This window comes from Sinohyriopsis cumingii, chromosome 18, assembly GCF_028554795.1.
Source record: "Sinohyriopsis cumingii isolate HCF-2022 chromosome 18, ASM2855479v2, whole genome shotgun sequence".
In the NCBI taxonomy this organism is placed as follows: Eukaryota; Metazoa; Mollusca; class Bivalvia; order Unionida; family Unionidae; genus Sinohyriopsis; species Sinohyriopsis cumingii.
In genome coordinates this window covers 99,754,888-99,768,029 of record NC_142978.1, presented here as the reverse complement: position 1 = coordinate 99,768,029, position 13,142 = coordinate 99,754,888, and the positions used below count along the sequence as shown (strand labels likewise).

General features: G+C 35.7%; 1 protein-coding gene across 3 annotated transcripts in view; it reads left to right on the top strand.

The window, feature by feature from the left end:
- LOC149777583 (protein spinster homolog 1-like) overlaps nt 1–13,142 on the top strand; it is a 165,918-nt gene that overhangs the window by 75,692 nt on the left and 77,084 nt on the right. For all 3 annotated transcript variants that reach the window (XR_016416191.1, XM_089942207.1, XM_089942208.1), the window contains exon 2: nt 12,731–12,907. Coding sequence is in view for 2 of the 3 variants with exons in the window: in XM_089942207.1 (XP_089798333.1) it covers nt 12,731–12,907 (177 nt within the window). In the remaining variant the exon portion in view is untranslated. The remainder of the gene's footprint in view (nt 1–12,730; nt 12,908–13,142) is intronic.

Genomic DNA, 13,142 nt, shown 5'->3' with positions numbered 1-13,142 from the left:
TCCTTTCTCTTTAAAATCCTCAATTTCCTTTTTTATGTGATTGGTAAAATTTTCGTCTTTTAAGAGTGCATTGTTTATCATCCATTTTCCTGATCCCCATTTTTTTAAATTTTTGAAAACCATTTTCATATAAATTAGTTTATGGTCTGATATTTTTAGGTCTGTTATTCCTGCTTCCCTATATTTTTTTGTTATCATAATTAGGACAAAGAAATTTGTCCAAACGACTCCCCTTATTAGATTTATAAAAATAAGTATATTCCTTCCAAAGGATATTCAATCTTCTGTAAATGTCTACAAATTTATGTTGAGATATGAAATTTTCCATTTCTTGTTTAATTCTTAAGTCGTTACTTGTCAGTTCCCCCTCCATATCAATGTTTTCGCCTATCCAGTTGTAGTCTCCCCCTAAAATCACATCCTGCATCGTAAACTTTTCCAAATATTTTGTGAGTTTTTCTAAGAACAATTTTTTATACTCTCTATTTGCCGGCATGTACATATTGATAAAATGTGTTTTTTCTATAATTATATGTAATAATCTCCCTTTAAAGAATTTTCCTTCATCAATTCTTTCCCATTTGATACCTCTTTTATTTTTAATTAGAGTGGCAATTCCCCCCCACACACACCTTTAACATCATTTCCTTCATAGTTGTTTGTTACAATTATTCCATCCAAATGGTTTTCACATAAACCCTTTATTTCATCATTAAAACCATTGTGTGTTTCTTGTAAAAATAGTATGTCATACATTATATTTTTGGGAAATTTAAGAATTTTATCCTTGTTTATCCCATTAACATTAATAGATAGAATCTGAAAGTTCGTTCCTTCCATTTCTATCTCTCCCCAGGTCGTCGCACTATATGGTTATTCCTATTCTATTTTTTGTTTTATATTTATTTTGTTTTATATTATAAAAATACTTTTGTCAAATGGATGGGGGCACTGGTTCTCCCCCCCCCCCCGAAAGTTGTGTGTAGTTTGTTTCCTGCATAGTACTGCTTGTTTCGATTGTTGTTTCCGTTTCTCTAGTATCACTTGTATCTTCCGTATTTTCATCCGTTCTTGTCTCCGTCTCATCTTCCTCATCATCATCCTCTCTTGTCCTCCTGTTTCACTTTCCATGTCTGTTTCTATTTCTTTTTCTATTTCACTTCCCTCTATTTCATCTTTTTCTTTTTTATTTTTCTTTATTTCTTCCGTCTCATTTTTGCTTTTAGTAGTTGTACTCTTTTCGTGCGACGATTGCGAGTCTGCTTTCCTCTTTTTCCTATTCCTTCTCGGGAGTGGGGTCGAAGTCAACGGTGTAAACCCCGTGTCGTCACTTCCCTTGCTTCCAACTTCTTCTACTGATTCTTCATGTAAGACTTCAAATCTGTTTCTTAGCGATATTTGTCTTTCCCTCGCTGGCGTGGTTATCTTCCATGATTTATTGGGGCTTAAAATTTGCTCCCATTCAGGGGTTTTCTGTTCATCGGTTATTCTTGTGATATCTATCTCCGGGAGTGCTTGAGTTTCTTCTGTTTCTTTTTCTTCTGATTGTTTTCCTTCTCTAATATTCTTTATTAGATTTAGGATTTGTTGTTCATGGGTCTCTTTTTGTTGTTGTTGTTGTTGTGTTTCCATCCTCTTTGGAGCTGCTTTGCTGGCATAAGTTGTTTTTGTTGCCTCGTCTGTTGCTCCTGTCTGTGGGCAATCTCTTGGCCCGTGGCCAGCTTGCAAGCACATGGGGCAGGCCCTATCATTCTCCGAGCCTTTATACCAGCTTTTCAAGCGGAATCCCATCACGTAAAAGAAAATGGGGACTTCCTTAGCATCTTCTCTGCTCGTGTACATTAGCCTTATTCCTGACTTGATTGGGCCGAAACCCTACACTGTCGCCCACGTGTGTATTATAATCTTGGCATGAAACTTCTTTTCTTTTTTAAGAGATAAGTACCTCATTTCTAACTTCACAAGGCAATCCCATTTTATGAATCTCTGTAGTCTTTGGCTCAATGTCTCTTATGAATGGCGGTGTTTTGGTTACAGATACCGTTATTCCCTTGACCTGCACCGTATCTGTCTCAATAAGGGGTGCACTCTGTTTAGGATACAACACCAGCTTGTTTAATCCTCCGTTTTGGAGAGCATCGATTTTTCCAATGTCTATTCCGAGAGTATTTAAGGCCATTAGGACCTCCCCCTGCCTTGGCATCAATGTTGCTCCGTCAAAATCTAAGGTTTGGCATCCTTCTGGGTGGTCAGCATATAATCTTGATCCTACGACTCGTGTATGGAAGTAGTTGCTAAGCTTAGTGCCGCACGGCACCGATCTTGCAGCCATCGTGTCTGTGTCTGTGTCCATTGTTGTGAAATAGGCTCTTGAATACAACTCAGTATTGCAGGTTCCACACCACTGTTTTGTTTACACTAATTCTAAGGTCACTTATTTAGATACCTGTATGTAATTTTAGGCGGACACCCCACTAATATTCCACAAGTAACCCCTTTATATACTACTTTAGCAAAAAAGGATTGTTTACCCCTTGGGGGTAGGTGTGTATTTAGTCAGTTAAAGACTAATTACAGGTGATATTTCTCAATCTTGTAGACTGCCTGCTAGTCCCAGCTGGGATAATCGCACGCAAAATACAGAATTGGAATATATGATTAAATACAAATGTATTATAGATGTTAGTACAAATACTTTTCTCACAACAAAACTTCTCTAAAGTCTCTAGCGTCCTTGCTTTGTCCTTGCCATTTTCAGACAATGTAACAACAGACTGTACTTCTCAAGAAGGAGTATAAGATTGGACAATACATGCATATAATTATGGCGGTAATTCCCCTCCATAGTTTTCAGTTATCCAGTTAGAAGAATGCAGCATGGCATTGCCCGCATGCCGTTTTCAGTAATTTAGTCAGTCGAGTACAGCATGGCATTGTTCGCATGCCGTTTTCCGTTACGCAAACTGTAGAGCATAGCATGTACCAGCTATAGTTTCACAAAAGATATGGTTTCACGACAAATAAGATAAGCTAATTAATTATAAAGTGAGTGCTATTACCTGAGGTCGAAAACTGATGTTAGTGTCAAACAACTTGTAAAGTTTCAAAAGCACTGTTTTCTGGAAATCTGTTAGTTCATCCAGTATCTACTGTTGATATCTAAATGTAATGATTACGGGTAGACAACTGGTTGCTGATACTTTCACACTCTTCCTACCAAGTTCGATGCCGATACACATAACTATTCCCCTCACCTATTTTTTGTGCATGCGCGCAATACCTTCATAACCAACATGTATAATTTGTACTAAAACTAAGTGAACTCTCTTTAAAATTTTATACAAACAAAATCTGAATGGAAATAGTCTAAAGTTCTTGATGGTCTCGGATAGTAATACCTGTCTAACAACATTCTGCACCAACATTACTGGAGAGGTGGGAACTCATATTTGAATAAAGTTATCCGAGTTAGTGCATATTTTGAAACTTTCGTAAACTCTGAAGTACATGGCAATACATTCATTACAAGTAAAGCATAGCTAAATTATGGATACACGTGAACTTGTAGATAAATAACTCAGTGATTTTTAGTTTCTTGTTTTTCTTATAATAATAATAATAATAATAATAATAATAATAATAATAATAATATTATTATTATTATTATTATTATTATTATTATCATTATTATTATTATTATTATTATTATTATTATTATTGTTGTTATAGATGAAAAGTTAGAGAATAGACTTTGTATTTAATAAAGTGTCGATGAGTTGCGTCTTCCAAGGAGAGTAGAAATATAAATTTATCAAATAAACTTTGCAATTCATTGTGTGGAGGTTTGTATCATGCGTGACAAGAGTAACGCGTTAGAAGAGTGTTAATTTAAAAACTAAAGAAGGTACGCTTCAGAAGTGTTTCTTGTAAACATGTTGCTCGTTAAAAAAGACTTTCTGGTAAATAAAAAGTAATGCGTTAGAAAATTATTGATAACAAAAAAGTAACGCAATTTAGCCTCAAACAGTTATGATATAGAATTTCAATGGCAACCTTTACCAGTATTTAAGCCTGACTGTACGTGTTTCTTACGTTCGATCCCGATGAAGAACGACCCAAAATCATGAGATCTCGATCCGATTCCAACATCACGGCTGTTCAAGTGTTTAGATTAAATGTTGCCTTCATTAACTAATATTAATAATACTTCTCTCTAATCCGGGGAATTCTCACAATTTTTCAAAACTTCCGTTGTAAACCATCTGTTGAAGAAACCAGCGCTTAGCCGTAATAAATTTATATAAAAAAAAAACATTATTGGCATGTTCTAATTTTTAGGACAGAACTTTTAAGTAAAAGTATTAAGTATTTATATTGAAAGTAATTTTCCACTAAAATATATTGAGTTAAATTTTATATATTTGTGTAATATAACTGCATGCTTTTTTATAAAGATCGCGTTTTACGAGCAGGTGCAGAAACCCATATATTTCGCTCGAAACTAAATGTCAACAATTGTCAGCACAAAATACACTTCGCTCGTATCTAAATGTCATCAATTTAGATTTGGGGGGAAGCTGCTGAACAGACAAATTATTATATCAATAATGGATGCGTTACGCAGATGGTTCACACGATCGCCATGGAAAAGTTCAAGGGGTATGTGCTCACTGGACTGAGCGAACGCAAAAACTGTATAAATAGCGAAGCAGGCTTACGAAGAGTTGGTTAGTTCCTCGAGTGAGAACAGCTCTGTCTTTTCCTTACAGCGATTCCGTACATTATTCCCCAAGATGTAGTCGTATCTCCACGGTTATTGGTGACACCCTTGTTAGAGAGCCTGAATTCCTCTCTCGATCTCTCTCTCTCACCATGGACAAAGACATTTCTTAACTCATGGGTAATCCCTTTTCATATCAAGAGATGAGAAGAAGGTTATGATACAAACCGTATCATAACATAACCTCACATTCTTGTCAAACATCTTAGGAATAGTTGCCTTGTCAAAACTTGCTCATGAATTTAAATATTGTTTTAAGTAAGCAATTTAAAGTCTGCATATCTTTATCGCCACGGTACTGAAATTGCCTTTCTGAAAGTAGTTAATGGTCTTCTCTCAGCCTTCTGCAGTGGAAAGATTACTGTCGTCACCCTTGACCGCTTCGGTAGCCTAGTGGTTATAGCGTCCGCCTCTGATTCGGAAGGTTGCGGATTCGAACCCCGGTCGAGTCATACCAAAGACTTATAAAAATGGTACTAGCAGCTTGCTCGGTTGGCGCTCAGCATTAAGAGGTTAGTGTTAGGACTGGTCAGCCTGGTGACTGTTTGGGACATCACTATAAGCTGTCACACTACATACACGTAGCAATATAACTGAACATTTTTTAAAGCTACGTTAAAAATCCAACACACACACACACACAGAGTCCTCACCCTCCCTTACTCGCCCGCAGCGTTTGACACAATAGACTTTGATATATTAATCCACTGTCTTTAGCATGTACTTATATATATAGCCTTACCATGATTCAGGTCATGCTTAGTCGACCGGATACAACTTATCTCCGTAAATGGAAAACATTCCAGACCAGTTCATCAATGTTATGGTGTTCCGCGGGGTTCTGTTTGTGGATCAGTTCTCTTCTTTCTGTACGTAGACCCTCTCAAGAGTCATAGATCGTCATTCGGTGTCTCGACAACCGTACGCTGATGATGCCCATATGTACAAGTTTAGTCACTCAAATGAGGTTGATGCTTCCATCCAAAGCGTAAAGAGGTAAATGTCCGATGTTAATCCCTTGATGACATGTAACAATCTGTAGATCAATGCTAATACCATATTGCTTTCTCAAGGGCGAGAACTATTCTTTAAATTATAATTATTCTGATAACCACATCAAGACATTTTCATTCCCATCATTTAACTCAACAGATAAATATCAGTACCACCAGCATTAAATCCATACAATCAGTACGAAATATAGGTGCCGCTCTCGACCGGGCTCTCATCAGCTCCAATTCTCAATTTTCTTTTATGTGATGTCACTAAAATACTTACGTGTTCCTTGGTAATTTCTAGACTTGATTATTGTAATTATTCTCTATCCGGCTCGTCTCAGTATCTACTACATATACTTCAAAAACTTAAAAATACAGTTGCTAGAATCAACCTTAGAGTAAGCCAAGTACAGTAATTACCTGCTCTACACCATCAACTGGCTACCTGTTCGCTCCCGAATCAAGCACAAAGTTTTTTTCTCTATGGCAAAGTTCGTTTACTGTTTCCAGTCCAAAGTACCTAACTGATCCCACTTACATACACTCCTCCTTCTGTATTCTTAAGCTCTCCTTCCAAAACTAGTATTCTCATCATTTCCAGTATCCAAACCATGTCCTACGGACATCATTGTTTTGCAATCCAGGACCTGGCTACCTGGAACCAATTGACTTTTTAATTCAGACACAATAACACTGAAAGAAAGAACAAATTTAAGACTAAATGTTGTCATATCTTAATTATTTCGCAAAAAGGAACACATTACTTTTGTTACGAATTGATTGTAGCCAAGCTATAACAATGTCTGAACGGAAAAAAATTATATTTGTTTAAAGAATATATGGAAAATCGTTACGTATGTCATTTGTACCATAAACGGCAAATTACAATCTCGTGGAGAGACGTTTGACGTTGACGTGTGTGTTGAACGTTTAGAAAGCATGTTAATTTTGTGCTTAATGTTTTGTTTCTGGCTTAAATGAGAATTGGGATTTTTTTTTAAAAACAACACAAACGCCGAACATTATGTGCAACTAGTTTCGCATTTATGTTTCTTCAGGCACGAAATGTTTTCAAAGAAAAGGATTACGTCTTTTATTTTAAAATAACAATTACGTCATTACGTAACGTCATAAATGATGTGTATCGTCATAACAAGTATGTATGTATGTATGCATGCATGCATGCATGCATGCATGCATGTATGTATGTATGTATGTATGTAAAAGAAAGTATACAATTTTTATAGTGCATTGGCATTAAGGCCATTAAGATACAACATATCTTACTTACAAATCCAATAGGTTTCTTTTATGAGCCTATTCTATAATTTATTATTATTATTGGCTTATATGAGGAAATATGAAATTAAAGTTCACCTAGTTGTGTTAAATAGCATGTTCCTTGAATTACGCAATACTTTTGGTTACCAATTCTACTTTATATTTTCATTTATGGGGGAGATGTTTTATGTTAAAGTTTGCGTTTAAAGTTTAATCTGTGCAGACATAAGGTTAAATTGTATTTTCATGCTTTTGTTTATTGCTTGTATGAAGGAATACTGTGACTGAATATTACTGCTATATGTTATTTGGCTTGTATTTGTGCAATTTATTGGAAACGTTTTAGGGTAAAGGTCATATTTAAGACAGTGAATGTACCGCGTTTCAATTTCCTTTCGTCGTGTTCAAAAGCATGCAATTAACCATATTTAATTAATTTTACTTGACTACATTTTACTGATGTTTCCATATTACTGGAAAAAGAATGAGGTTAAAATTGAATTAAAGTTTGTTATATACAGACAGCAGGTAAAAAGTTCGTGTTCAAGACTTTGGTTATATACATATTACGAACACTTTAATTCCAGTCCTGTGTATTACTAAATATTTTTCAGACTTTTCATTTCATATTTTTAAATACTGTTTTTGCTGAGATTTTGTAAAAGTTATAATGAAAAGTATGCAATCAATGGTTGGTTTTATAATTTGCTCTGTTGGGTCTAAATTTGTATTTAAAAAAAAATTGATTTTTTAAAAAAATTCATTGCAAGATCTGGGTTTATTTCTCTGGACAAAAACAAATTTGTTTGTATTATTTTAAAATAATCTTTTCCTTAGACGTAATACTGAATGTTACGGCATTTAGTATTAACTTCATAAGCTCACCGAAATGTGCATCTGCCCAGTCTTTGTGTCATAACCTGCTTTAGTTTTGTATTATTTATAGTGAATTCTCTCTCTCTCTCTCTCTCTCGCCTACAGAGTACTGTAGTTTGGTATGTGGATCCAAGAAAACGTAAACGTTCATATTAAAAGTAGGTCATCAATACCTACATTTCACGATCGATCAACTCCTTTTACATTGGGCATATGGTCAGTACACAACGTTTTGGGTACTTTCATGTGACTTGCTCGACTGTTCCGTTACAGTGAGTTGTAGTGAAGCTCAGGTTGGCCCAACATCACCTTAGTCCACACTGACCAAAGAAGTTTGTGGACCACAGAGGATACATATTATAGTAATTCTACTGTAATTTATAGAACTAACCTTTGGTACGAGCGCGGGATACAGATAAATGACCAAAGGGCATGTCGTTGTCCACTTTGATGTCGATCATCGCCTTGAAACGTGGACCACCGTTATCTACATTTCATGTACCTTTGCGATACACGTTTAGGTCAGTTTCTCAAACAATAGTATGTTGTGTACCTTGTATGAATATGCTGTAATATTATGACACCATTACTTTAAAAGTATATAACTGGCACATGCTTTGATTACATTCCTCACTGCAATGTGTTTTAGACCGTATACATACAAGTATACGTCTCTTTATTGACCACAATGATTAGCAATCAGGTAAATCATCAGTTAGAGGATTTAATACAGATTGGGGAATTCACATCATTTTTCAAAACTGCCATTGTAAAGCCTCTGCTGAAGAAACAAACACTGGACTATAACGATTTAAAGAACTACCGCCCAGTTTCTAATCTCCCATTCATATAAAAAATCTTAGAAAAGGTTGTTATATCTTGTATCTCATCTGAATTCAAAGTCTTTTTAGCAATATACAATCTGCATATCGCCCTTGACACAGTACTAAAACGACTCTTCTAAAAGTAGTTAATGACATTCTCTCTGCTTTGGATAGCGGAAATATTACAGTACTCGCCCTCCTTGATATGTCTGCAGCATTTGACACAATCGACCATGATATATTACTTCACCGTCTCCAGCATGTATTTGACATTCATGATACAGCCTTACTGTGGTTCAAGTCCTACTTGGTCAACCGGATACAAATTGTGTCTGTAAATGGAATACACTCCAGCCCAGTTGATCTATGCTGTGGTGTTCCACAGGGGTCTGTTCTTGGACCTGTTCTCTTCATTCTATACACTCAGACGCTCTCAAGTGACATAGATCATGATCTAGTGTCTCCCCAGTTGTGCACTGATGACACCCAACTATACAAATCTAGCCACCCAACTGAAGTTGATGCTACCATCCAAGGTGTAGAGAGGTGCATTTCTGATGTGAAATCATGGATGACATGTAACAAGCTGCAGATGAATGATGATAAAACTAAGTCCATTATAATTACAACAGAAAGACTTTCTCATTCACATCCTTTACTTCAAACAATAAATATCAGCAATACCAACATTAAATTCACACAATCAGTACGAAACCTAGGTGTTACTCTGGATAGTACTCTCACATTGCACCAACATGTCATGAACATATGCAAGGCTGCATTATCTTGAGCTGAGACGCATCAGCTTCATTCGCAAATATCTTTCAGTTGATGCCACTAAATTTGTTCTCTGTGCTACGTTTCACTGTCGGACTCTAGTCCAACATACCTATCCGACCTCACCCATGTGTATACACCAGCAAGATACTTACGCTCCTCTTCTGACAAATTTGTACTCATTATTCCCACTAAGAAAACAAAGTCATATGGACAGCGTTCTTTTGCATACCAGGGCCCAGCAACGTGGAATGAATTGCCCACTGGACTTAAACACAAAGATACAGTGGTCACATTCAAGAGTGCTCTCAAAACTTACTTATTTCGAATGCAAGAACAAACTTAAAAACCTAATAATGTTTCCTAACTTAAATATTCTCAGCATGTTTTTTTATGTCGTCTAATTTCATGGTGTTTGTGTTTGTAATCATATCATTATATGTTTTTTTTTATCTTATATATGTTGTCTAATGTAGTAAAGCGCGTAGAGCTTCTAACGATTAGGCGCTATACAAAGTCCTCAGTTTTATTATTATTATTATTACTTTATTTACATTCCTCTGAACTGTACAAAATACCGTGTAAATTGTACCCCAATAGACAAGCTTTAATGTGAGGATGTTTTATTGATGCTAGTAATTGACTAGTAACGCTTTTGGTTTTTTAAAGTTGGAACAATTTGTTCGTCATGAAAAGTTCCATTGGTATTGCAGGTGACAGCTACTCCTTCTATACCAATGTAATGGCCAATCTGATTAAAATACACCTTTTGATGACGTACTTCGACAAGAAGAGTACCAGGTTCTATTTCCAAACCAGGTCGGGATTTCTATTGGCGATCACTCCAAAGTAATTAGCATATCACGGGTTGCAGTGGACACCAAGGTTATTCACTACGTGTTCCTCGTCGAAAAGCAAGTTACCCGTGTTAAATAATGAATAATGGTTTGACCATTTAATATTTTTGGGGTGAGATGGAATCGTGGACTATGTTCATTCTCGTCAGGATAATTTCTTTGAAGATACTATATTTTATTCTGCTAATATGATGGATATAGAGTCGGATTTGTTTAATAAATCAGGGCATGAATATTTGTTTCAATCTATTTGAGGGCCGGAAAAAATATCACAGCCCCCTCCCTCCCCTAACAATACTATGTCCCTAAGAGTAACTTATATCATTTAAATGTTGATCTCACTTACGCACGATCTGATCAGTGAGTGATATAAGTACATGCACAACTAAATTTAGCGGGCAGATAGAAATTGTATATAATTTATTTAAAGGTTGAACGTTAAACCTGCTCACCGTTCATTGGAAGTGAAGTGTTCGCATGGAAAGTAAAGAATTGCTCAACAACTAGAACGAACAGCATAAACATTTATTTTCAATATCAGGAATGAAAAACGTAACAGGTACGATTTTATGAGAGCTGATGTTATTAATGTTATTTGCATGGGATATACTTTATTGGTCGTAGGTATATTTATGTACATCGGTGTGTAATGTGTGTGGAGGTGGAGAGAGAGAGAGAGAGAGAGAGATATCGCGGAGGGGGTGAGAGAAGTGGTAGAGTGCATGGGATATATGTACAAGATATTACTCCCACCTTTCTTTCTGGACCCTTGTGTAATTTTAAAAGTGATGCCGCTCGTGATTATAACAATGCATCGGCTACATAATGCGTGAATATCCTGTGTTTAAAACAGAGCGGTGAGATTTTGATACCGTCCTTCGGCACATAAGTACAGTAGTAATATAACTGAACTCCTCAAATACCATTAAAGATAGACATATCAAACTTTTATTGATGACCAGTCTAATTCAAATTCATATTTCCACTGTCCTATACAATAAAATACAAAATTTGATATTATAAATATAATTTGGTGCAAAGATATAATAAAATGGTGCCTTATCGTCATTTTCTTTTGACACAAATAATTCGGTTAAATGATTTTAGACATGTTTTGGTATGGTGCAGAAAAAGGTCAGAAGAGTCTATTCGCAGTGTTGACATATGTTTGGAAAGACTATTCGCACGTCCGGCGTGTGTCCGCAACAGAAAAGCTATCTAAATGGTGACCGGTCAATGCATTAGAGACGAGTCTCAAATATTTTGAATGACGTAAATTCATGTAAACATAACGTATACACATACATATTCGCACAGGGCATGATATATATCTTCCATATTGAATATAATAATTAATACAGGTGTAAACAGCTGGAGGTTAGTCCTTCAATAAATATTTAATTTTTTCAAGAAAAACATTTGGATAACCCCAGTGTAAACATGTAGAATTCTCACGATCCAGGATCAAACCCCACTAATTGCTCTTTGTTGTTGTTTAGTAGATTGCCATGTTTTGTTATCTTGAATTACAAACCATTATGTTGTTCCGATTTAAGCATACTGTACGAACGTACATTTTTGGTTTGTTTTGTTACACAGAATTAGCAGGAAAAAAACAACACTGTTTGAAGTGTTTCATCGGTTGAGTGACAATACGGGAGTTTTTACCGACGAAATTCACTCGGCATTTATTCGAAAATTTCTATTTGTGTCGTAGGTAAAGGAGTATAGCATAAAGAGTCAGAATACCTACTAAGTACACTACGCACCTGCTTAGGGCACCAGAAAAATTTAAATTAATCGTTGTTGATAAATAATGAATTATATATGACCATTATGATTGGCATGTACGCGCCTGTTTATTTAGAATGATGGTAAAACTGGTATTTTCACACCATTTTAGATTTAAATATTATTTTTGTAGTTTCCCAAGGGAAGGCGTCTTACACTGTATTTTTTTTTTTTAGTTTCACATTTTATAGGAAGGCGTTTTACATTATAGGACTAGGCGGCGAAAAGCATCAGAGAGACTGATAGAGTGAGAGAGAGTTGTCTTTCTTGGTTATTTCTGCATCTTTATCTTTTAGAAGCTTACAGAAATATTGGCATATATAAAATCTTTAAAATGATTATCACTCTTATGCCAACAGAAATATAACAAAACGGAGTGTTCTGTTAGTTTGTTCGATACCTCGGAAGTAGTAGATGTAACTTATATTTATTATATATATAAATAAGGATAGGCACAATGGTATTGGTTTTATAGACAAATGAGCCAGAATTTCCCACCCTTTGACGATACCGTTCAGCTGGAAATCATGCCAGTTGATTTTTCAGATGAGTCGCCCATCATACGAAGTGCAGACGATAACAGCGATGAAGACACGATACCACCGGTTGTTATGAGGACGGGCAACCAGGAGGAAGAGATTGGGAGAAGGAAAGGATATTTGATTATTGCTGTCCTTTTCTTCATCAATCTGCTCAATTATATGGATAGATTTACCATAGCAGGTATAATACAAATTCACAATTTTGTGCGTACATGATGGTTCAAGCCAAATTGTCACGTGAACATGTGTCATGTCCACAAATAGGACAAAAAAACTGAATTAAATTTTATGTCAAAATTAATACAAATTTGGCATATTTTCATGATTACAAGATTGATATCTGACTTCATTTTAGTCCATGGTATGGGGTTCCACAAGATTTAAAATTGTGTGTTAGTGTGTGTGTGTGTGTCTTT